Below are 25,160 nucleotides of genomic sequence, written 5' to 3' on the forward strand. Positions count from 1 at the left end.
TAAATTTACAAAGTGCATACTTACATCCTCAAGGAATTAAGAAAAAAAACTTGTCTTTTCTTTGTTTATACACAACTTTAACATACATGAATATCTTATGAATATAAAATATACATTTCATTTCACGATAAGTCAATCTGACAAATTTCTTTTCCTTTTTCGCATTTTTCCACGATTTCTGTAACATAATAACATTAAATAGTAAATTTACACGATACGAGCAAGTACATAAGTTATACTAAACCCTCACTCTGAACGATATCCAGTAGCGCAAGAACAGTCGGCGACTCTGGAATTTCCATTAGGAAGTTTTTACCTTCGTCGCAACATCTGGCTAGAAGTGGATCTAACGGTAAAGACCCAAAGAAATCTACATTGAATTCTTTGGCCATCGCACGACCACCGCCTGTCGACGCGGGAAATATCTCGACAGAATCCTGTATAAATGATTTTATGTATTAACAGTTAAATAGTAACCTTGTCCGAGCTATTATTACTATTTGTGACACATGCCTTGCATTTAGGGCAAGTAAAAATACTCATATTTTCAATGACGCCTAAAACTGGAATCTTAACTTTTCTACAAAAATCGATCTCCTTTCTAACGTCCAACAGTGCAACCTGCGGTGGCGTTGTCACGATTATTGCTCCTGTAATACCGACATCTTTAAGATAAGATGTCGCAGATAAATGTTCGTCGGATGTTCCTGGCGGTGTATCCAAAATAAGGTAATCCAAACTGCCCCAGTCAACTTCTGTCAAAAATTGCCTAATCATCCCTGAAAATCATTAGATACGCAATAAAGTATGCTCACAATTTACATAAATGCATGGAAAGCTAAAGGAATACCATTCTTTTTTGGTCCTCTCCATATTACTGCTTCATTAGGACTAGCAAGCAAAAATCCGATAGACATTAAAGATAAGTTGTCCTCTATATACTGTAAGAATTGTAAAAATTTACTTAAATATCGCATCAATTATCCAAAATAGGTACACTTATAAAAGAAAAGCTTACTACTGGAGACCATCCTGATCCACTTTGATGAACTTGTTCTCCTATTGCACCTAGCACTCTTGGCTGAGATGGCCCACAAATATCAATGTCTAATACAGCAACCTATTACATTTATGTTTGGTATGATTAGAAACTGAATCATGTAGTAAATTATAAAACAAAGTATAATTATAAAGCAAACTATTTTGTGTCTCTGTGATCAAAATCATCATGTACAGTTAAAAAGGTTTTAACACATTCGAAACCGACGTATTATCACCAGAAACCGGCTATGTTTTCGTACTGTCTGTACGCGACCCATATGGTGAGTCATCGGCTGAACAGATAAGAGATTGCATGACTCATATGTTAAGTCGTCGGTCTCGGATGTATTAAATAATCAATAAAGATCTAGTGCGAACTAATACAAGCATAGAGTTGTTGGTATGTATGTGTCCCTCTGTTGGAGGCAACATCACTGACCCTAATCAATCTCCACTAGAGGTAACTATGGCATCATGTAACTACATAGAAAACAATATGGACATTCTTGGTATGGGAAAAAGGGTAAGTTTCTTTTGTTACTAATAAATTTGTCTTTACTAAAACAAAAAGACTAGATGAAAATGCTTATAATAGAGGATGCTTTTGCACTACTAGAAAAAAATTTGAAGTATTAAACAGCGTAGTTAGTTATGAAATATTATTTAAAGATAGGAATACGTACATTTATATTAGAATTGCTTGCTGCTAAAGACCTCGATATCAATGATGTTATAGTACTTTTACCAACACCACCTTTACCAGACAATACCAGTATTTTATTTTTTACTGTAGAAAGTTTTTCCTTGACAATAGCTATATTTGGATCTGGTTGCTTCGTAACACCAGATGCACACAGCATTTGATTTGGACATCCAGCACACATGGACCCTTTGCCTGCATCTTTGCTAGTTGTGCCAGGACAATCTATAAAGATACTATTTATGTATATTTCTACTCACAAACCAAACAGAAATCTTCTATGCATACATATATATACACACACAGAGCACACACACACACACACACACACGCACACATGTAGTGCATGATCCGGTCCGGTAACATTACATGTAGAAAAGTTCAAATAAATATAAAAATAACACTACTCGAAGAATATGTGCATTTTCAATTGTATTTTAAACGTTTGACTTATCTTTTCAATTCGTGACAACTAATCTTTACAATCATTGCCAAGTATTTCGAGTGTGTACTATAAAACTGTCAAGTGTAACCTTAAACTTGACAGACAAGTGTTAAATATATCAATGGAACCGAATGTTTTTCTATAAATATAATTTTGTATGCACGCACGATGTCTAAAGTAAAGAAGTGTGAACGGTTCATTCGACAGATTGTAAAATATCGGGAGAACTGAGTCGCACGTGTATGTACTCACGTTGCGGTGCATCGGTAGGTACATCCGCCATGTTGAATTACAACTATTTAAACGCAGCGTAATCAGAGCTCATTTTGCAATATGTACCTGTTGAACAGTGATTTAAACAAAAATTTAAGTATTCAACAGTTATGAGGTAAAAAGAATTTATTATTTTTTTTTAATATATTTAAAAGAACTCGGGTAATCGAACATATAATTTGTCCTCTTAAAAATATTATAATATGTACTTGCGGTATATACATTAAATTCGTAGCAATTACAACCATGGAGCATGAATAATACGTCGCTATCTTGCATCGAACCAGTAACGGAATATTGTTCAAAGGACTATAATGTACGGCACAAGTTGATACCTTGGCGTCCAAACGGAGGGTATGAAAATGTCGAAGTTATTCCTCTGTAAGTTTTCACCGTTTTATTCTTATTTCACTAGAAAGCCTATAATAAGTCTGTTAAACTACCAGTTGCTTCTCTATCAATCTTTCCAGAGCAACAAAGACAGTATCGAAATATACGACAAACGGTATAAATTCATTGAAATTCCCGAATCTTGTAACAGGATATCAACGTAATCCTGTGCATGCGTCGAAAACTGCCGCTTCTACACGATATACGCCAAACGAATGGTTTGAGAAACAGGTGAAATGTTACAACGACGCAGACTCTTGCAGACACTTTTCTGAAAGGATCAGAAACGATGCTTTACGAATTATTAGGTAAATATCGCGCTCAAGTTATGCGTTCGTTTTTTCGTTACAAGATAAATATGTAACGATAAATGTGATTGGTATACCAGAGACGCAGAGGAAAAGGTGCAACACGGACAATACGATACAGGTCGAAGACTGGGCGAAAGAATAAACGATGTTAATTTTTGGCGAAACGAAGTAGCCACCGAACTAGAAAGATTGCTCCAAGAAATCGAAAGACTTCAAGATTGTCGTTCTATTTTAGAGAAAGCTATTAAAGATATCGAGGCTCCATTGCATATTGCAGAGGAATGTCTTTACCATAGAGAAGCTAGAAAAGGTGACTATATAGCGAAATTATGAAAGTTACCTTCTACATCTCGTCAGACTATTAGCATAGTATGCTTTCTCGTCTAGGTACAGAACTGGTGCACGACGATTCAGAGAAATGTTTGCTAAAAGAAATCGAAATTTTAAATTGTAATAGAAAGAAACTGGAAGTGTGCTTGAATAACTGTAGAGGGCAGGTAATATGGAGTTATAGTCCTCGCAGAGATACATACATAAGTATAGCCTGATCGTGAGCAACGGCCGAAAATTCTTAAATCGCTATTCTGACTGATACAAGGATCACGCTATACGACGACTGCGACCCGACTATAATTGATCTGATGATTCTGCTTGCAGCTTCAAGATTGCAGAGCGTCTCAGAATCAATTGGAATTGGACCTGAAAAACAAGGAAAATGCATTAGGAATAGATTCGATGTGTCATCAGTTGAACAACTACAGTCAGAGACTACAATATTATTCTGGAATAGACAAATACGATCCATGGTATATACGAATCGAAGCGTTCTAGTTTTTGCGATGAATGTATTATACATAGAAAAGTTGTATGTTGATTCGCGATGTCAGTGTTACAGAAGAAGAAACATGGGCGGACGCGGCAAATCGAATAATTCAAAAATCTCAAACAGAAAGAAAGAAATCTTGTCAGTTGAGATCAACCGCGGAGGTTCTTACGACTAAAGTTGCACAGGAAATGTGGGATGCATGGAGTAACACGAATAACGCTTTAGCGCATAGATCTTCCGAATTGCTCGAAGCTAAAACGAAGCTTGAACAACATTTACAAAAAGTGAACACACAACTATTTCTCTTCGTTTGAACGAATTACTAATTTGGTTTGTCGTTCCTTGCAGGTGCAACAAGAAATATTTGACGTCGAGAAAAATTTAGAGTTGACGCGTAAAGCTATCACGGATAAAGGTCACGTACTTAGAGTAGCGCATACCAGATTAGAGGCTAGAATGCAACGACCGGATTTAGAGCTGTGCCGCGATTACGTTCACACAAGGTTTGTTTCGGTGGCAGGTTTAACGAATTCGAGGATGCGCAATGATAACGTGGTTACCTCACCTCGACATCTATTTTCGCAGTCTTCATAAAGAAATCGAGGAAATAAATCATCAAGTGGAAAGATTGCACAGGGCATTGAAAGAATTAGAGATTCAGCACCAGAAACTATTAAAGACACGATCAACACTGGAGCATGATTTTGCGCTGAAAATCGACGCGATGTACATCGATCGGGAGAAAGTCTCGAGTCTTCGACGCGCTTATCCAATTAATGTTTTATTCAGATTTTAAATGTTTCTTCCCGGCAAAAAATCACTTCGTATTGTGAGTGAAATGCACTCCTAAAGAAATTTAGGCCAGGTGATATTTCAAGGTAGATTTGTCAAGAACAGATCGGACATTCGTTTAACGATAAAAGTCTATTTCATGTTTAAAACCTAACGTGTCCTTTGTCGTTACAATCATTGGCCTTTTAGATAATTCATTATTGGTAGTTTCATTCCGTCTTTAGCTTCGAAGAATGTGTACGATAGTATTATTTCGTCAACATTCTGCATTCCAGGATCTTCGGCAAATTGAGGATCGATGTAGAAGAACACAGGCATGTCCACCTGTAACGATAGATATTTATCAGGATAGAATCATTTCTTTTCTAAAAGCCAGTCCAGACTTACGAGCATTGTCTGCAGTGACGTCTGTCCGTATGTGTGGACCGGCTTTTAGAGTATTCCTATACTGTATCGACTCGTTAAGCGAATAAAAGTGACGTCGATTAAACTTACTTCCTCGTGAGGATTAAGTTGTTGTTCCTCGAAACAGAAACACTGAATTTTATTAAAATACTGGCCGGCTTCGAACGGCACCACGTTATAAGTAGATATGCCGGTAATGGCTTCGTTCAATGGATTTTTGGCAGTGTAGAAGGCTAAAGCGGTTTCTCCGGGAAGAACTTTTATAAATTGTTGTTGGGGTTTGAAGTTCCATTGCATCGTTGCCGCAGTGTCCGCGCTAAACGACACTTTTATGACTCTTTCGTGAACGGGTTGCATCGTGCTCACTTTTTCGCTATCGTGACCAGCGGATAGCGTACCCCCGTAACTGTAGGACTGTTGACAAAAGAACCAGAACAAGTATCGGATTTGTAAGATTTAGCGGTAACGTAACGATTCCTATTCGATGGAACAGGCAAACCGAGAAACATTACCTGACAAAAGATTCTGTACAAAGGTACTGCGGCATAACTTAATCCAATAATCAGTACACCAAAGCCGCTCCAATACAAACGCGATGAACGTAGATTTTTGTTGTGAGCGGAGTCATAGTATCGATTAAACAAAACGCGAGAGACATTGCTATGTATGTGCCTCGTGCAGACGGAAAACAGGTTCCGATACGGTTTAAAGTACATGTTTGTTTCATTCGCGTCAACCTAACCTAAAGTCAGCCGACGACAGACTCTTATCACTGTCTCTCGCAAAATAAATTTCTCGACCGTAGAGCGCACCACGTGAAAGCAATTTAGCGAAACATTTCGCTGATTATTCGTTCACGATATTCCTTGAAACGCACGACTAGACGAAACCATGGGTGCGTCCATTTTGCTCGAACGCGAACGCTGCCAGCTGCCATCTATCGAGCTATCGAAAAGCTGAAACTAATTTGAATTTGAAATGTTGGAGGCCGCCTCTTCTATTTTTACGCGCCTTCATCGATCTATCACACCTATTAACTGCCGCGCATCTCTAATATCACACGTTTTGTCATCTATTAAGGCCTTGTTACGCGTAAATTTCAATCAAAACACCTCGTTAGAATTGCTCTCGGCCCTCAATTTTTCTTAAACATTTAAATAAGTTTTAATCGAACGCGATATTTCTTTCGTGTGTTATTCGATCATTCTAAGCGTTTTCACTAGGTTTCTTTTTCCACCTCGACGTATAAGCAGCAAATTTCGAGTAATTTACCGCGACCGAACGATCGTGACGGCATTAACGACAGAAGCGCGAGATTTGTTAAAAAGCGGTTGCGGTGCATTCACCCCCTCTTCTTCAGCCATATCGATTTTCTCACAGGTAATAACGGAGTCGAGTTACTCCTAGGAGACCATCGTCTCGAACTAAATCGTATCCAGTTACCAATGTACCGCGAAAGAAACGGCAATGCGCGACAGCCCACCTGTTTCGCACTTGGAAAATTAACCGGAGAAACACGGCGACCGACTACGGAAACAAGAACGCGCACGCGAGGGAAAGAAAAAGAAAAGCAGCGAAGAAATAGAAACGACAAGACGATATTCGCTATCGCGATTACAAGGTGTACCGTGTCGTGTCGTGCCGTATCGTATCCCTTCGATACGCGTTAAGCGTAAAGACCCAAAGATACTTACAAGAATTATTGGACGTAACCTCGGGAATTGTGGTACGATCGAACAGGATAGACTCGTGCTCGAAAACCATGTCTATAAACGCCGACATCGACTGAAATATTTCGGTGCCTAGAAACACGGACTCGTGACATGTATCGTGGTTCGTTTGGTCGAAACTTGTGATGATCCAGTCAAGCTATACGTACGCGTGTTGCGTGCACATATTTGCACGTACGTACGTACGTACGGGGCATAGGCACAGTTTTTGATTTGGGTATCGCGCGAACCGAAATCGGTCACTCGGTAACGTTCCCTTCAGCGGGTCGACTGGTGCGAATTATCCTGATACATTGGACTCTTGGAGGTGGTTTTCGATGGAAATGAAACTAAACGAAACTCGAAGAGATCCAGAAAGAAAGGCATGATACGATAACATACGCGCCAGGTTTGGGCAATTCTGCCAACAAAATGGTTTTCGATCCAGTCACCGAGACACAGCGGAAACATTTCTTTGGACAGAATTACGGCGCCCATCTACCCGGGTAAGACACATTTTATCGCAGCCTCGCGTTAAACGAATCGAACTGAAGCCAACTTTTGGTCTTATCCGAGATTTCTGTGTGCTAACTGCCGATCGTCGGCGATTGTTTCTTAACAGCCCAATTACCGCGAACAGTGATCGACTAGAACGAATTCGGCAGGTCGAAAGGAATCTGTCCTGTAAAATAAAATTCGACGACGAAACTGGTGATCGATCTCGACAGTGCAACTTTCCGCGGCCTATCATTTCCCGCACGCGAAACTTTCATCTTTCTGCATCCTTTGCGTGCTCATATACCACCGATCGATTTATCTTTTATTTAAATTATTTTCTTAGAGATGGAGCTCGAAAGACACATGGTATCGTAAAAGGAATTCGATTCGATTCGACGCGACTGAACCGCATCGATCCTATACATGTAATCCCAATTTACAATACAACGGAAGAATGAATGACGTGCGGTACCGCCGATAAAACGTTACGATTCACTGGGTCACCGGTAGTCCGTGTTTACGGTTCTCTGACTACATTGTTGTAGAAAGCGACCGTTCGTTTCTTTCGATCGGATAGAATTCGTGCGTTCACATCGTAAATGCGACGCGACGAGACGAAACGTAAATCATTAAAGCTAATTAACGCGTGGTTACGCAATCCGAGAAATGAACGGGAAAAGGAACTATTTCGTGAAATATCTATAGCACCGGAACGAGAAACTGCGATTAAAGAGATACATATACATATATATTTTTTACTCTCTTAGTTACACCGGACATTGTCCCACTCTTAAATTTCGAGTCGGGAAACGATTCGGAGCGAGCACGGAAGAAATCATGAAGGTAAGAGGAATCGAATTTCCCTAACTCTGCCGAGACTCGTTACTCGATGAGTAACGTAGTAATTGATATGGAGGGAAGAAAAAAAAGAAATCTCGTTCGGAGAAACCGTTAGTTCCGAATATGTTGATTCGCGCAGGAATTACTTGAGAAGAAAATCCTTAAGACGGGACCTTATAGGCCGAATTCCGGGAGGGATGCGCTGGAAAACGGATCGATTTTACACGAGAAGGACGATATTCGAAGAGACTTGAAAAATGAGACGCGCTTATTCAAAGCTTCTCCATATATCTTGGGATACACGGGTAAACGATAGAAACGATATACTTCCATTTCAACCGTACAAAAAATACCGAGTCTTAAGTGGCTAATCGATGCAGCACGAGCACAGGATGAAATCTGAAATCATTCAATTACAGGATATATTCCTGGATTTAATAGCGTGTACGGTCTGTCATTTATGAGAGCCGTGGAAGAAGGTGGTAAGGAATGGCGTGAGAATCAAACGAAGCTGAGAGCTCGGAGAGCCGAGACACGCGATCCGAGAAATCTCATGTCCCGCTCGAGACCCGACAATGTAGCCACTGAACTTGACTGCGCTCGTAATCCGAATCTAGCCGCGTTTCGTACGTTCTTGTCAATTATTATTCGCGATCGGTGGTAGTATGTATTTTCATCGACGAGCTATCTTCGGCGCGACCATGTTTAACGGACGATTCTCTTGCAGATTACGAAATTTCACCCGACAGACCACCGATCGTGGGCTATACCGGTCATATTCCAGGAGCAAAAGGGGAGGTCGCGCTCTCCAAGAGGTATGCCCAAGCCGCGAAGAAAGGACTCGAATTGATTCGAAGAGAGCGCGGCGAACAAAGGCTGAACGAGACGGCGAACGTGGCCGGATCAGAAAAGTCTTTCGATGATGGCCACGTTTATCGATCCGAACGAACGGCCGCATAAATTCTCTCGATCCTCACTTTTTCTCAAAAAACGAAGTACTATGCAAACTTCTACGTGACTCTCCGGCGAAAACGACAATCCGTTCCCTACGAACAACGAAAATCTACAGTCTGTCTAGTAAGAGTGCGACCGGCAACAATTGTATGCCTGGATGCAGCTATCATAAACATTCCGATGGATTCAGGTAGCCTGACTGTATGTTACTTTTTATGGGGTCGCGTGAACGCGATTTCATTTCAGACTTGTCGAGAACTTCTTGCAAATATTTTCAACTGGAAATATTTTCCAAGAATCGACACCGGGACTGATCGTCCTATTTATCGCTATTTTCTTTTCGAAATGAAATGAAATTTAGCGAATACGTAGTTTTGTATTGCGAAGCGTTTCACCGTGATAAGCGCCGTTTTTTACCGCTTCGTAAAATTGCCACATTAATTCGGCCTGAATTTATATTTTAAAAAAATATATACAAAAAAGAAAGGCAAACAGAAAACAGTTTTCTTTAATTTGGCAACTAATTCGAAGGATGCACAAAATGAACGACAAACTTCCATATAAAAATGTAATTAAAAAAAGTATATATTTAACGTTATCGCCTGTATTATTCATACCATTTAAATCTCTTTCTTCTCCGGTAATCTACCCAATCTTTCTATTTCCATTCCAACAGCCATTTTCCAATATTCCGTAGTTAAAGTGTTTAATCCATACGACAAGGACAATAGTCTGGCCAATACCATTAGCGAGTGTAAATGATCCATACTTACGTTCTTCTGCGTTTGACGCAATTCTACAAAATCATTCTGGACCACCTGAACAAAAGTAACAGAAATTTAAGTGTAGCGGAAAAAATTAGGTTATCGATGCTAGTAACATGCAACGCGTATTACCTTCACAATGTCTTCGTTAAACTCAAACTTTGCATTCCTAATGACTTTCAAATACCCACGAATATCTGCTAATCGGTTCACACCTTTTAAGTACTGTTCTACGATTTCCATTACATGAGGATAAACAGTCTTCGATTCTGTGTCTATCTTCAAGACGACTTGATTCTGACACTGGAGCAAGCGTATACATGATTTAAATCGTTCATATTATGGACTCGGTCGAACTAACTCCATTTTCATTTATGTTTCTTACGCACAGGAATGAATGACTTTGCTTCCGATAAAATTAAAACCGGGATATCCGTTTCGTACTCCATCTTATAAAATTTAAAATCGTACGTCACTTTCTGAAAATTGATTAAATCGCAGATTGTATTATAATTTTCTCGGCCGGCCTGTGAAACTTGGCCTGTGGTTAATCCCGTTTCGTCTATTACGAGATGAGTGTTGTCGCCGAGTTGAAATATTCCACTACTCAGCCTATTGCAATCGTAATCCTTCCTATGCACAAAAATACCAAGTTATTCTATAATACATTCGATTTTTAATAATGTTTCATATTTATAAAATTACTTCCATCGATTTTTACCTACGTACTTTGGGGTTAAGGTCAGATCGTTTAAGTTCTCCAATGTTACTTCCAACAAATGACTCTTCTCGACTAGTAGCATTAAAAATTTATACAAATCCTTTGCAAATGTTTTGTATTTATCAACGGGAAAATGTGTTATATTTAATGGATAAGTGCCAAGACAAAAGTAGTCTCTTCTCATATAACTAAAAGGGAATCATGCTTCTATCAATCCGGTTTCTCGATTCTTCGTTACAATTTTGTGAAAATGTTAATGTAACGAATACATACATAGAAGAAAGTAAATGACAAATTAAATAGTCGGCAGCCAAGCGATCTCCAAACAGAAGCTGACTCAATACTAGATGAAGTTCGCTTCTTATAGCTGTAACTTTAGACACAATTTCTGGAGCATTTTCGATTTCCTCTTTAGCTAAATGGATTACTTTGACAGCGTGTAACCGAGGAACAAGAGACGCAGGTGGCCAATGAATGGTCATTTCCGCTTCTGTCATGGTCTCGTCCTCGTTGCACATAGTACTTAGAAGAGGATCTAAAGAAACGAAACCTATTATTTCGATGAGTTGATTCAACTTCAGAGCCACATCTTCATATACCTGTCGACAAGTGTATGCGAGAAAATGTATTAAAAAAGTCCTTCTGTCCGATTTCTAGGTATATTGTTCGAAAAATTACTGGAGAAAAATGCTTTTAAACCTTGACAATACACGCTTTACCATCCTCCATTGGAATTGGAAAATTCAATAGATAGTCTTTTGAAAATATATTTTGTCTTTCTGCACCACATTCCATAGTATCTGTTTCTTTGCCACTGGTGCATGGTAAAACCTTTTCTTTTTTTCTAACCAGCTCGGAACAATCCATATCTTCGCAAGCATATTCATCTAGGCTTCTTTTGCAACTACTGCTTCCATTTCCACTCATTCTTAAAGGTTGTTCATATTTTTCCTTTGCCCAATCATTCAAACCAGGCGTCGATATAACAATACATGTATGTCTTTCAGAACTCCGACTTCTTTCAGAGTCCTCCAAAATCTCCTCATGTGGCTATAAAAATGTTTGATAGAATTAAACTTTGGCTACTATAAGAATAGCCACAGAATATGATGATTATAAACTATACGTTAAGTAAATAAAGCACTGTTGGCAGTTTTATACATGAGATAAGTTGTTCTTTTAACATCTCACACCTGGAACTACCATCCATATTTAATATAAGCCCCGACATTCACCCAAAATGTCTATGTAATTGAGACACGGATCAGTCACTATGTACCAACGGGCTATATAAAATATTTTTTTCACTATATAATTACCATACATCGTGCAGAGTCTGCATACATTCCAAATCTGACTTCATATGTTCCGGTTCGAGTGTCTCTTACTTCGTACTGCTCAAAGTAATATTCAGGGTTATGCATGTCTTGAACCATCCCTCGAAATCTAACCAATTGTCGATCCGTAAAATTATGTAACGGGGCATAGTTTAGCAAAGGAATTTCTTTCAAAATTTTAGGATTTTCTAAAATCACGTTACATGTTGATCTGTTTGCAATATAATGTTCAGGAGTCCAATCCGGTACCCTAAGCGGTGCTAAAACAGAGTAGATATTTCTGTACTCGTAGTTCAAGTAAATACGTTCAAAGACGATTTTATTGTTAAATCACGTTTCCGTGTATCATTCCTACTGTTTTCGTTAATTAAAAACATTTACTTACACAACATGATACCCACATTCAACGAATATGTTTGAATATGTTGTTACGTGTTTATTGAACAACAAGGAACAAACTCAGAATCACTCAGAATAACGGTAGAACCATGATTAAAACCGCTTTTGTCCGCTGCGCTGCAATGAAGCGCAATGGTGGCCATGGTGGCTAATTGGCTAAAGCGCGCGAGAATGGTAGAAAATGCGCGCGAAAATAATACATTGTTACGTCGGTACACGGACGATGAAAATACGTGCAAAAGAGTGTCTATTAACATTTCCGGTTCCCACTTGCACGTCTACTGACGACCTTTATCGTAATAAGAGATGATTATTAGTTTCTTCTCTATTTATGTAGTTGTGAATCCACACTTCAATAACTTAAATGTTTCGACGGGAGTAACCCATAACACTATTTATATGTACATAAATATATTTAGAACTTTCTCATATGTCATAATTTGATACAGTACAAGAAATATACTGTATATCTGACCATTTTACTAAATATATTTCTTCTCTTTATCCCCTCTTGACGAAAATAAGTACATATGTACGAAACTGAAGTCTATTACTTCTATTGCTTAATTCGTATAACCACCGACTAGGTATAGGATAGACCTATCATCTTATGGGACTTCGTGTCTCATGTTCTGAAATACCGATAGTGTAAAATGTCAGGGATTTTCTGCTGCCCTCTACGTTACGAGAACGGTGAATTTGTGAACTACGTTAAATCTAAGAAGAGACCATGGTCGTGAACGGATTCTTTTCCATCCGTTCGCTATAAAGCAGACGTATTAGAAAGGAGTCTTGGGTTGTAATCCCGACGGATCTATATTAGTTTTTCTTCGCGTACAAGAAAGTTATTGCGTTTAATATTGTTTTTATGGATATGTATATGTATTATTATGTACATTTGAGTAAATTATTTTATTATTCCATTGATATTACAACAATTTAACAGTGACAACGAACGTATGCATATTTTCAAATATCGGACTAATAGTATATTTTTATTCTATATTATTACATGTAAGTGAGTAATTCGTATCAAAAACATAATCGAAACACAGATTTTTATTACACCACAAACATCGCATAAAAGATATTTCGTTATATTGACATTTGTAATAATTATGGATGTTGCAAGGAAATCAATATTATTGACATTATGAAACATATAACGAAATATCACTGTAACACTTAAAAAAGTTTTAAAGTTCCATTTATATCATTGTCCTGTGAAAATGTTCATACTTCCAGCAACATTCATATTCCAATCAAAGAATTTACAGAATAAGGAAAAGGAATCTAAAGTAATTTTCAGTAGTTCCATACATCTTTATCTCGAATACTTTTCTAAAACATTCAAAGTACTAGACATTTTTACACTTTGAATATCATATCGATTTCTAGAATAATCCTAGTTCGATGTAATATAGAACGTGGTTTTATGAAATAGATTCGTAGTTCGCAGCCATTAGCTCGGTATTGTCTTCAGTTTACTGTACTTTATCGATGATAATACCGATTGCCCAGGCCTCACCACGAGGAGGTTGCTGAAGATCTCATTTCTGAAGCAAAAAATGATCCGACCTTCATGAAACGGATAATTACAGGCGATGAGACATGGGTATACGAGTACGACGTGGAAACAAGTCAACAATCGTCCAAGTGGCGCTTGGAAAACGAGCCGAAACCGAAAAAACCAAGCCAAAGTCGCTCAAAAGTTAAGGTTTTGTTGACGGTTTTCTTCGATTTTCGAGGTGTAGTGCATTTTGAGTACCTACCGCCGGGCCAGACAGTGAACACTAGGTTTACGGGACGCGTCATTTTGACGCATTTCGAATGCTTTCTAACCTCGAAATTCTCTATGTGGTATACCTATCTCTATAGCTATGCATTAATTTCAGAGATCATGAATTGTGTATTATATAAAATAAGTTGTTTTTTTAAAGAAAATCTGCGGGTTCGTTGATGCGTGCCGTGGAGATACCTATACGACAAGTGCCCGTAAACCTGGTGTTAATAAGGAATACTACCTGTCCGTTTTGAAGCGTTTGAGGGATGCTGTACGTCGCAAACGGCCAGAATTGTGGTCCAACAATTCATGGATTTTGCATAACGATAATGCGCCGTCGCATCGAGCTCGGATAGTGCTGGATTATTTTACTAAACACCAAGTAAATACCATCGAACAGCCACCGTATTCGCCAGATTTGGCCCCCTATGACTTTTTCCTTTTCCCAAAACTCAAATTACCTCTTCGGGGAAAAAGATTTGAGTCTTTGGAAGCGATAAAAGGGAATGCGACTAAGGAGCTGGAAGTCATACCTTCATCGGCCTACCAAAAGTTCATGGATGAGTGGGTGAAGCGTTGGCATATGTGTGTCGCTTGGGATGGTTGTTATTTTGAAGGAGATAAAATAAATTTACCTGAAAATTAAGCCAAAGTTGTTTTATTTACAAATTCCCGGTACTTTTTGATCATAGTGTATATGTATTTATATCAAGGTAGCAGAGCAGCTGCAGGAACTTCGAAAGTTTCCTTTGATCGGCGAATCGTGAACGAAATGATTTTTCGAAACTGTGTTGAATCGTTCAATTCATAAAGCTCAAAACGGGTACTATAAAGTTTCAATTATTTTCAAAGTAAACAGCATTACGAGCGCATAGAAAAATCGAGATTATTCATCCGAAACGGTCGCGTATTAATTAATTTTTCTACAGTTTGATAGAAAAATTGTTAATGTTATTAAAAAGCTGTTTAATGGGATAAATATATAACACTTTATTCACTGTAAAAATATATTAATACTTAACTGTTTTTATTCATGGATAAGTATTATGTAAAAGAATAGCAATCTGTATAACTGTTAAGTTGGGCACTCTTGCAACATAAATTAATATTTGTTAATATTAGAGTTATTCGTTTACTGTACATATACAACTTACGAGTATAGTTAAAAGGAACGATAAAAGGAAACTAATTAACAACCCCTACTTACACAATACAAGTGTTACATGTACATTATTTCACATATATTATTTCTAATCAGGTCTCTAAATATTTAAATATTACAATCTTCGCCGGAATCTACAGATTTTAAATCCCTTTGCTTTAGTTTGACATACTCTCCTCTTATAGCAATATCCGGATCTACTGATATTGAATTTGCAATTTTTTGTTCCGACAAGTACATATTGACTTTAATCAACGGCATTTCTATCAAACCACTTTTAGACTGATTTTCGTTCATCTTAGATTTATCCGTGAGACTTTCATTTTTCACATTTTTATTCTGCTTGGAACATTCATCACGATCATTCTTTATGGTAGAATCTCTTATTAGTCGTTCTGTATTTTTACCAGAAATATCACTCATAACTTTGGTATCAGTTTCGTCTGGACTTAAATTGACTTCCCGTTTGTCGCGTTCGTGGTTCTCTAAAATATCTCTACGAAGCACTTGAATATTTTCCTCTGATTTATTTGCGAGTAAAACCGATGCATTTTCCATTTTTGTTTGATTATGCATTTTTAATGCGATGGGTAAGGAATACTCGTACTGTGCTTTTTGATTTTCACTGTTCAGGACCGATTTTTCTTGTAAATTGGACATAATATCTTCAGGCATGTCGTTTTTAGATAGAGCTTTAACGTCTTCATCAGTATTTACCAATTCATTCGAAGATTTAGATTTCGGAATTCTTCGTTTCATTAAAGCATTCAGAATGGGACCTCTCGGTAAGTCTTTAGAATGAATAGATCTTTCCTTAGCATGCTTGCCTTTCTCTTCCTTAATCTCTTTATTGTTTAAAGTTTTACTGTTTACATCTTTGGTTAGAAAAGAATTTTCCTTGTGAACGTTCATTCGAACACTTACTTCATTTTTAATATCTTCTTCTTCATTTCCCGATGGCTTAGTTTTAGCATCCAACTCATAGTTTCTTATCTCATTAAATTGTTCTTTGGATCTCGGTTTTTCGAATTCTGTTTCAAACTCTTTGTCATTGTCGCTTCCTTTCGTTTTATTTAAAACTTCGTTTTCCTGTTTGACACTTAAATCTGTAGAATTGTTGTTTTTTCGAATAACCAACTTTTCATTCAAAGTTTTCAATCTTCTCTCATTTTCTCCAAGCTCCTTTGCATTATTTATTATTCTTTGCTTCTGTCTTTCAAATTCTTCTTTATGAGTTTTCAGATTTGTATTTGTAAGTTTTTCATACTTATCTGCAACCGCTACGTTAGCAATGTCTGCATCCGCAGCTAGCTCCGCTTCTTCTTTCTTGATTGCATCAAAATTGATTAGATTATCATTCTTTTGCATGTCGACAAAATTCTGTTTTAATTCCGCGACAGCACTTTCTTCTATCGTTTTCGCTGTTACAGATTCTGCAGTCTTTATGACATTGTCTTTCGGCATAAATTTTGATTCTTCGTGAAAATTTTTGTTCAATGTTCTTATTTCTTCCATAACTTTCCCAATTATCGGAGGAAGGGTGACTACTACACTTTCGATAGGTTTTTGCGTTTCTACCACTGGTTTTTCGGTGACAATAATGCGTTCAACGGGAATCGGTGGTTCCTGACGTATGTCATTCGACTTTAAATTTACTAATTTCTCCAGAATATTCGACTCTGGCAGCTGATCTATTTTCTCTAAAAATGATTGTTATCATCTTATTGTATTGTTATATACGCGTCGCAGAAAAATAAATTAATCCATATAAAGTACTTTGTAAACAGTATTTAATACCTTTAATATCTGGTAAAATCTCCTGGTTGTGAGGAATATTCGCCATTGCATTAATATCATCTTTGTTCAAATTTAATGGTAAGTTATTAATCTGATTAATAGGTTTACTGGTTGTTATTAAAAGTTTTGTGTTGCTAGATTCTTCTAACGCATACAAATTTGCGTATGTGCTCAGAATCATAATACAGATGCCAGTGAATAAAATTACCTGAATAATGTACAAATAAAACGTTAACAGTAGAGCAATGAACTGTATTAAAATTGACAAATTTCTTTAACAATCATACTTGTGCCAGTAGTCTCTCATTAGTGTGTTTGCTACTAATAGATATAAAGAATATTGCTGGAAATATAAGGCATATCATGACACCAATTGTGGATCCCACTAAACCAAGGACGAATTCTATATTTGGTATTAGAATGCCAGTAATCATAGAGATAGCTACAATTGCGATTGTCAGACATCTAAACCTTAATTCTGGTAAATAATTTATTGATGGTTCATGAGCATATACCTGTAAATAGTTACTATTAATAGTTTATTTATTAATTTATCTGTATTAATTAAAATAGTCGAACCTATATTATTGTTAGTGTGTGCAATTGTATCTATACAAACCCTGCGAAATAAAAGGGAGTTTAAACTGGCGCGACATGGGAAAATAACTAGAGGAAAGCTAAATGCAATAGAAAACACAAATCCCATTTTGATCATTTCCGATGAAAGGCTAGGTTTAAAGCTCATCAATATATTGCCTGTAAATTCAATAATAATTGAATTGACGATGTTTTAAAGGATAACACGTGCTTTAAACTGTCTGAAAATACCTGTAAAAGGTTGCGTGCAAAACGCGATATAGCCAAAAAAACCGACGCACAGATACACAATAGTGCATATATTTAACGCGCCTCGGACAACATCATTCATTTTCTCCAGTGACACATTTGGAATGGTTTCATATATTTCAAATAGTTGAGTCTGGCAGAATAAAGCCATAGAAAAGATTGGTATACATTGAAGTATACCAGATGGTCTCCAGTAATATACATGTTCATACCAATCTCCAGCAAAAATGTGTTGCATAGACTCTGTTACTATCTGGAAAAAAAGAAGAAAACAGTGTGGTTTAATTTTACAAATTGTATCCAATATAGGTTCTGGTGTTTAAAATTTCATATAAAATGAAACAAATTGATTACCTTTAATACAAGACAGAGGTAAAAGATAACTGCAGCAGTACAAAAACTGGATAAACTGTCAATGTTTCGAAGTAATCCCAAAGGTAAAACAATAAAGATGCTTGTTGTTACGAGTAAACTAGTTCTAATGTCGTGTGGGCTTTTGTTTATCACTTTTCCTACAATTTGTGGTCCTAAATCACCCATAACAACAAAGAAAGCGATGCATGTTCCCACAAGAAATCCAATGATGAATAATTCCACCAAGAACTTTCCCATGTGACCAAATGCGTGAAAAGCCAAAAGTTCAAAATTTCTTCTTCTTGACATTACAGCTGATTTGATAAGAAAATGACAAGCAAGTCGGGACAATAGGCTACTTAGTAGCAAAACCAAAGCTGCCAAAATAATGCCACATTGCTTGAAACAAAATGGCATAGCAAGAACACTTACTCCAATAATACTGTTTGCAAGAGTCATAACATGTGATAGTTGGGAAATCATTTTAACAGATTATATAAATCTAAACTATTTGTTTTATTTTGTACAACAAAATTTGCATTGATCAATTTCTGAAAACTTTCAAGAGCTTTGATGGATGGCAACCATCAAATTTATCTCATTTACATAAATTTTCTTGAGAAAATAAGCAGTAATATGTATTATCTTATTTGGTGGAAATCTTATGATTTCATACATATGTAAATGATAGTCAATCACACATTGTTTTCATACCATACAACATATGTATATATACATATATATATATATGTATATATATATATAAATAAGATTGTTCAAATACAAGGTTAGAACTGGAAGTCTTCTAGGGTCAGTTTCATACGGCCAACAGTACTACGTGTAAAACGAATAATATAATTCGTTATCATATTGGACGTATCGAAGTTGCGCTTCGAACGTCATGCTTTTGATAAAACACACCTCTTGCAATCCAATTTTTGAAGATAGCATCGAGCGGTTTTTGGACTTCCAAAGACTGCCACCATTTTGATAGGACAGAACAGGCACTCCGTGAAGTCGCGCGGCAAAATAAGTCAATACACTAATATACACGCGCGGTAGATTTCTTTATTTTTTATTATAAATATTTAAAAACATTCGTGTTATTCATGTCTGGACATAAATATATATATATATATACACATACATGTATATATTTATGTATATATATATATATATATATATATATATATACGTACTTGATTGATCTATCTCAAACGGACTTAGTTAGATATACGCAATATTACATCGAATTTGTCTTTGTGTTGCGGTGGATAATTAATTACAAATAGTTGTAGGTACTTAATTACAATTAGATTAATCGACTTATTTTTGTTTCGATCAATGACCTGTTATTGTGCAACTAGACGTATTCAATTTCATCAGGAAATATTCTCGAGGTTGAAAGATTTCAATTTTATATACACGCAATCATTAACGTATTTTGTATTTTCGCGCAAATGTCTAAGAGTTACGCGTTTGGAGGGTAACATTATTTTTTCTTTCTTTCTTTGTCAATGAGAGTGCTTTCGCAAACTCAATGCACAGATACAAATCGATCAAATCACATATGTAATGTTGAACACTTAAAATTACTGTTGTTTAATTTATGATTAAGATTCTACATCTACGCTTGAATTTAATATGTTCATTGACCGTTCGAATTTCATCGTTGATCATTGAATTTCATCCGTATAAAATAAAATACTTTACATATCAAAAGGAATAAATATTTGTCCATAGTACAACCATTTTTCTTTTCGATTTCAAATCGCGCTTATCAAATGATTTTATTAAGATCACACTGCGAATAATGAGTAAGAAGAGAAAGGACATCGAGCGTCTGAAATATTACAATTATTATATTTCTGCATGATTTATCGAAATGTGCTAATTGTAAACCTGGATACCTTGAAATGCTGTCATCATTCTACGATCCCATCGGAAACATCAAACAAATGTTATAAAATGTAATTTTGCTGGTACGAAAATTGTCTTTACAATCAAGGAGCCTGTTATCGTTTAACCGATCAGATACACTCGGTTTGCGCGGACACGGAGAGGATTTGATCGCATCAAAAAATTAGACAGACTATTCAAGATACCGTTCGACTCCAAAAATGTTTCCAGATTTGGTCGCTCGGTGAACTATACATTTAAGAATATCGAGAAACGTCTGTAAATTTAATGAAACTACAATTAAAATTGCAGAGCGCTTGGAGTCAATTACACGCTCATACGTGTACGCGATAAGAATACCGCTTGCCACGAATTCAATCGACACGTGCCACTAACATTTCCGTCGAAGTTGATTACTTTGAACCGGAATAGCGAAAAATTATAATGAAAACGTCGAATCGTATACCGAGTTCGAGGCAGCGTACGTCGTTAGTTTCTTCACTTAAGTTAACTATACTTATCTATACTTGATTTAAATAAGGACTTTTTCCAATTTCTTAAATGCTCAACGGCAATCGTTTATCAGGGATTCGCCCCGCCATCTTTCTTTGTTTCTTCGTTTGTGACATTCGCTTTCTCATCTTTTTCATTTTCTGCAAAACAATTGTCAACAAACTCAATGTAAAAGCACAAGCAAATTCATACGCAGAAGAACAGGCATCGTCGTTTATATACCTTTTGGTTCTGATTTTATGTCGTCTTCCTTTTTCAGATCACTTTCTATGCCTTCTTGACCTTTCTCTAGGCGAGGTCGTTTTCTGGAACCCTTTTTCAAAAAGAATTACACTTTAAACACGAATGTATATAAAACAGATGTAACATTGCGCGTATGACGTAAAATCGAAATCGACATTATTGAAGAGTTTATCTTTTTGAAAATAAAAAATATTACCTTAAACGACCTATTGTCTCTCCGTCCACCTTCACCTTCATCCTCGCTATCGCTATATTCGTTTTCATGTTGTATCCTTTTATCCAAATCCCGTTGTGGTAATCGTTCATCTGGATTTACTTTTTCTTCAGCCTCTGAATCCTCGATAACGGCACCATCTTCAGGAATGGGTTGAACTTGTACACCCGGTGCGTGTGGTAACATCCGTAAATTTTCGAATAATCTGGTCCTGCAGAAAATGTTAAAAAACGTTGAAGGCGTAAAAGCTAACAACACTCTTATCGATATTCTGATGAAACATACTTAATTTTCTCAAGATATTCAGGAGTATTTTGATTCGCCATGTTCGAAGGACTAATATGCAACTTGAAATCAGGTCCAAAGTATTCAAAATAGTCGTTATAAGGTAACTCATTTGCAATTTCGGAACCGAGAGCTACCGATGTTTCATACGTCCAACATCTAGAGACGTTTCTTATTGTGTATCCACCACCACCAACCATTAAGAACGGCAAATTATATTTCTTTACAAATTCAACACATTTACCATGACCTCTAACTGTTAGATTGAAACAACCCAATCTGTCTCCTAGAAATAGCATACAACAAGTTTAAACCAATACATTTCTGAAAAATTTATAGACATGTGTAACTAAAGTTGTACCTGTTAACGAATCTGCTCCGCACTGTAAAACAACTGCAGAGGGCTGAAAAGTTTCCATCACCTTGGATATAATGGGTACAAATATTGACTCGTAACTTTCATCATCCATACCATCCCTCAGTGGTATGTTGACTGCATAATATTTTCCCTAAATACACAGAATTTATTAGTATCGACTTTAATGTAATGCAAACAATTGTATTTGTTGTTGTTTGCCAAATTTTTTACCTTCCCTGCTCCAATGTCACGGAGATCGCCTGTGCCAGGAAAATATTCACCGTATTTGTGAAAAGAAACTGTCATTACTCTATCGGTAGTATAAAAAGCTTCTTCTACACCATCTCCATGATGAACGTCAATATCAATATATAAAACTCTCTGATGATATTTGAGCAGTTCTAAGATTCCCAAAACAATGTCATTTACATAACAAAAACCAGATGCTTCACTCTTTTTGGCATGATGTAATCCACCACCCCAGTTTATGCAAATTTCTGAGGCCTGCTTGTTAAGTTTTACAGCAGCAGCTACAGAACCACCAGCCGATAATTGACAGAACTCGTATAAACCATCGAAAACAGGGCAATCCTCACCTACATTGACTGTAAAAAAAACAAAGTTTCCTTAAAATTTATCCCTAAATTTGACAGAACTTACATTGTCACTAAAACAGTTAACTGCTAAAGATTAATTACTATGGCCTTACATCTTTGCATCTGTTTGTTATACTCCGACATATTATCAGGCCTTATGGACCTCAAAAATCTAATATATTCGTCACTATGGAATTTTGTCATTTCATCCGCAGTAGCTTTATGAGGTCGCTAAATTAAGAAATTACACATAAATATTGAAGAACTCTGTAAATATGTATGATATTGAACACTGAAAATGTTTTATTATGTACGACTGAATTAAAAATCCTTACATATATCTCCATTTTTCTATAAAGACCATAATTAAGAAGTAAGTTATGTGTCATCCTTATACGATGCGGCTTCATAGGATGTCCTTGTCCATAGTAGTAATTGCCAATATCACCTAATAAAAGATTTTATATTACGATTCATGTCATTGTACTGGGAAAACTCACATAGAAAAAAAAAACAGAAAACTTCATGTTATAAAGGTTTAAGAACGTTGAACATGGGAAGAGTACACTACGATGAGTACGCTACGTACTCGGTATCTACGGTCGCCCGAAATGTACTTGAGAATCTTTCGCATAGCTAACAGAAAAATCATTCTTCTAATAAAGATTCGTACGAAAGACTGAAACTGTAATATTCTTGAAACTTCTGCAAAATATCTAATGCAATTTTGTATCTTCGCACACTCGCGTTTATACTAATTAAAAATTTCCTATAGCTTCTCAATAGATTTCCATAACCTACAATTAGTGTGTTTCGCTCGTGATGCTGAGAAACATTCACGGAAATCAGAATGTCATCGAATGAAATCAATTTCATCGACACAAACGATCTATACTGTGTTTAATTACAAAAACAATGGTATTTGTAAGTGATGATTTGCTTTTCGAACAACTGGTCGCTATCAATTTTGATACATTACAGACAATTGATGTATCGTGGCATTATGTACATAAGACGAGTAAAAACTAAACTATGAATATTTGTATACAAATGAAGCAGAAAATTGGTAAAGAAGGGTGAATGATAGGGATAGGTGGAAATAGATGGGCAGATAAAGCTGACGCTCTTTCGTCGTTGAAGTAAGGTAGCATGGAGCCATACCCGCGAATCTTTCGCGTTAACGCTGCTAAAACCGTACAAGGAGGTAAAAGGAACGCCGCGAATGTGAAGCATTTTGTACGAAACAAAAGTGTTTAATGTACTTTTGAAAGTAGCAGAAGTAATTACGATGGGAATGCTTTAAATTTCTTTGCTGGATATGAAAAGAATCTGTTGAAGACTACACAAGCGCGGATAGCACAAACACATTTTGACAATCTCCCCGTACGTGTAGAATGTTTTCGCGGGATCATAAATTCCTACGAAATTTTGCATTTTTTTCACTTACTGTCATAGTAGTAGCAGACGCGCTTCTTGCTGTGTGGTAATGTAGACATTTTATCCGATTTCTTTCTGCTAAGTAGGAAAATATCTGATATGAATCAAATGCGGACCGCGGAGTGTCGCGGCACCCACCGACAGAACACAGCGTCACTGGATGTCTCCTGTACGCGTGCGCAATGTTCGGTAGATAAGCTTTCAAACTTCTCGCATAGGTGCCGCTTCGCTTCAAATTGAACTTAACCATAAAATATATAATATTGAGAGTAGATGCATCATTACCAAAATTAGACTGAATAGATAAAAATTTACTGCATCTAGTGATAACGCGATTAAACTAGTACCAGGTACCAGCTAGTTCTAATCAGCAGGTACCCTCACGAGCAAACTCGACTTCCTCTAGAGGAAAATGTGAGGTTGACGAAAGGCCTCCTACCATTTAGTTTTGGGAGTTACTGAAATTTATGCCAAATTAACATTCGATTTAACAGTTATTTCACTATTTGGAATAAATTTCCCAAGTGGTAGAAGACTTTTCTTCTGCCCCGCTTTTTCCCCTAGTGGAAGCCGAGTTTGCTCTTGGGTGTACATTGAATGAAAGGTCTATTCTTATAGCTTATACTGGCTTATACCATCTTATACTTTGTGGGTGGAGCAGCTTTTAAACTTGGTCACGTTGATACAGTAGAGATTTGTAGAGATCAGTATGAGAGATGAATATTATCATATGTTATGCCGTTACAAAATACCAAGAATTGATCACGATTGCACAAGTAAAAAGCGAAATAAATACATACAATGCTACGTGCTATGCTTACAAGCCATGCACGTTCGTTCGTACGGATAGTTATACATATATACAATCTAATAAATATGATCATTCATGCAACCAGCATTAACATCTTCTAGATAAGAATCCGAAGTTTACTATTTTGTTTTCAAGTGAACAAAAATAAGACGCAAAAGTAGCTCGGGAGAATACCCAAAATATTATGGTAGTAGGAAAGTTTAAATTGTTGACCTACATATTTAGAAGAAAGGACATTGATGCTATATAATATGTACTGCATACATGCGTAAGATGTTACATGTATGTATATTGCATACGCATGCGTGCAACACAAATAAACAAATGTAATTATCACAAATTTCTCGAAAGCATACGCAAATTGAAAATGTAAATGAAACCACTGAACATATTACACGAATAATGTACGCACATATACACAAAGTGTATAAAATGTTCAGTAAAGGTGATCTTTAAT

General features: G+C 36.6%; 7 protein-coding genes across 7 annotated transcripts; 2 read left to right on the plus strand and 5 right to left on the minus strand.

Moving 5' to 3' along the window:
- Positions 1–122: 122 nt before the first annotated feature.
- LOC107191584 (cytosolic Fe-S cluster assembly factor NUBP1 homolog) lies at positions 123–2,469 on the minus strand. The gene is made up of 7 exons (XM_015580646.1): positions 2,439–2,469; positions 1,725–1,966; positions 1,019–1,120; positions 851–941; positions 514–779; positions 251–437; positions 123–178 (listed from the first exon to the last, which is right to left on the minus strand). The coding sequence occupies exons 1-7, from the start codon at positions 2,467–2,469 to the stop codon at positions 123–125; spliced, it is 975 nt and encodes a 324-aa protein (XP_015436132.1).
- A 243-nt stretch (positions 2,470–2,712) lies between these two features.
- Positions 2,713–4,820, plus strand: LOC107191617 (tektin-3-like). The gene is made up of 8 exons (XM_015580693.1): positions 2,713–2,840; positions 2,930–3,157; positions 3,238–3,470; positions 3,548–3,657; positions 3,818–3,966; positions 4,048–4,270; positions 4,335–4,489; positions 4,572–4,820. The coding sequence occupies exons 1-8, from the start codon at positions 2,713–2,715 to the stop codon at positions 4,780–4,782; spliced, it is 1,437 nt and encodes a 478-aa protein (XP_015436179.1). The 3' UTR covers positions 4,783–4,820.
- A 78-nt stretch (positions 4,821–4,898) lies between these two features.
- Positions 4,899–6,075, minus strand: LOC107191701 (cytochrome c oxidase assembly protein COX11, mitochondrial). Its single transcript, XM_015580799.1, has 3 exons — positions 5,696–6,075; positions 5,274–5,597; positions 4,899–5,102 (listed from the first exon to the last, which is right to left on the minus strand). The coding sequence occupies exons 1-3, from the start codon at positions 5,897–5,899 to the stop codon at positions 4,953–4,955; spliced, it is 678 nt and encodes a 225-aa protein (XP_015436285.1). The 5' UTR covers positions 5,900–6,075; the 3' UTR covers positions 4,899–4,952.
- A 1,249-nt stretch (positions 6,076–7,324) lies between these two features.
- Positions 7,325–9,252, plus strand: LOC107191765 (protein FAM166B-like). The gene is made up of 5 exons (XM_015580866.1): positions 7,325–7,398; positions 8,158–8,233; positions 8,370–8,535; positions 8,650–8,856; positions 8,958–9,252. The coding sequence occupies exons 1-5, from the start codon at positions 7,325–7,327 to the stop codon at positions 9,188–9,190; spliced, it is 756 nt and encodes a 251-aa protein (XP_015436352.1). The 3' UTR covers positions 9,191–9,252.
- Positions 9,253–9,785: 533 nt separating this feature from the next.
- Positions 9,786–12,481, minus strand: LOC107191690 (mini-chromosome maintenance complex-binding protein). Its single transcript, XM_015580788.1, has 8 exons — positions 12,392–12,481; positions 11,989–12,266; positions 11,369–11,719; positions 10,943–11,268; positions 10,678–10,857; positions 10,338–10,581; positions 10,081–10,251; positions 9,786–10,002 (listed from the first exon to the last, which is right to left on the minus strand). Exons 1-8 carry the CDS (start codon positions 12,396–12,398, stop codon positions 9,805–9,807), a joined length of 1,755 nt encoding a protein of 584 aa, XP_015436274.1. The 5' UTR covers positions 12,399–12,481; the 3' UTR covers positions 9,786–9,804.
- A 2,973-nt stretch (positions 12,482–15,454) lies between these two features.
- On the minus strand, positions 15,455–18,830 carry LOC107191684 (putative sodium-coupled neutral amino acid transporter 10). The gene is made up of 7 exons (XM_015580783.1): positions 18,348–18,830; positions 17,976–18,246; positions 17,767–17,903; positions 17,435–17,662; positions 17,148–17,355; positions 16,393–17,050; positions 15,455–16,269 (listed from the first exon to the last, which is right to left on the minus strand). Exons 1-7 carry the CDS (start codon positions 18,828–18,830, stop codon positions 15,459–15,461), a joined length of 2,796 nt encoding a protein of 931 aa, XP_015436269.1. The 3' UTR covers positions 15,455–15,458.
- Positions 18,831–20,828: 1,998 nt separating this feature from the next.
- On the minus strand, positions 20,829–24,045 carry LOC107191621 (histone deacetylase Rpd3). Its single transcript, XM_015580703.1, has 9 exons — positions 23,903–24,045; positions 22,791–22,903; positions 22,569–22,686; positions 22,091–22,464; positions 21,863–22,010; positions 21,502–21,787; positions 21,199–21,427; positions 20,982–21,072; positions 20,829–20,899 (listed from the first exon to the last, which is right to left on the minus strand). Exons 1-9 carry the CDS (start codon positions 23,949–23,951, stop codon positions 20,829–20,831), a joined length of 1,479 nt encoding a protein of 492 aa, XP_015436189.1. The 5' UTR covers positions 23,952–24,045.
- Between the last annotated feature and the right edge of the window lie 1,115 nt (positions 24,046–25,160).

Source organism: Dufourea novaeangliae, unplaced genomic scaffold (assembly GCF_001272555.1).
Source record: "Dufourea novaeangliae isolate 0120121106 unplaced genomic scaffold, ASM127255v1 scaffold228, whole genome shotgun sequence".
Classification (NCBI taxonomy): Eukaryota; Metazoa; Arthropoda; class Insecta; order Hymenoptera; family Halictidae; genus Dufourea; species Dufourea novaeangliae.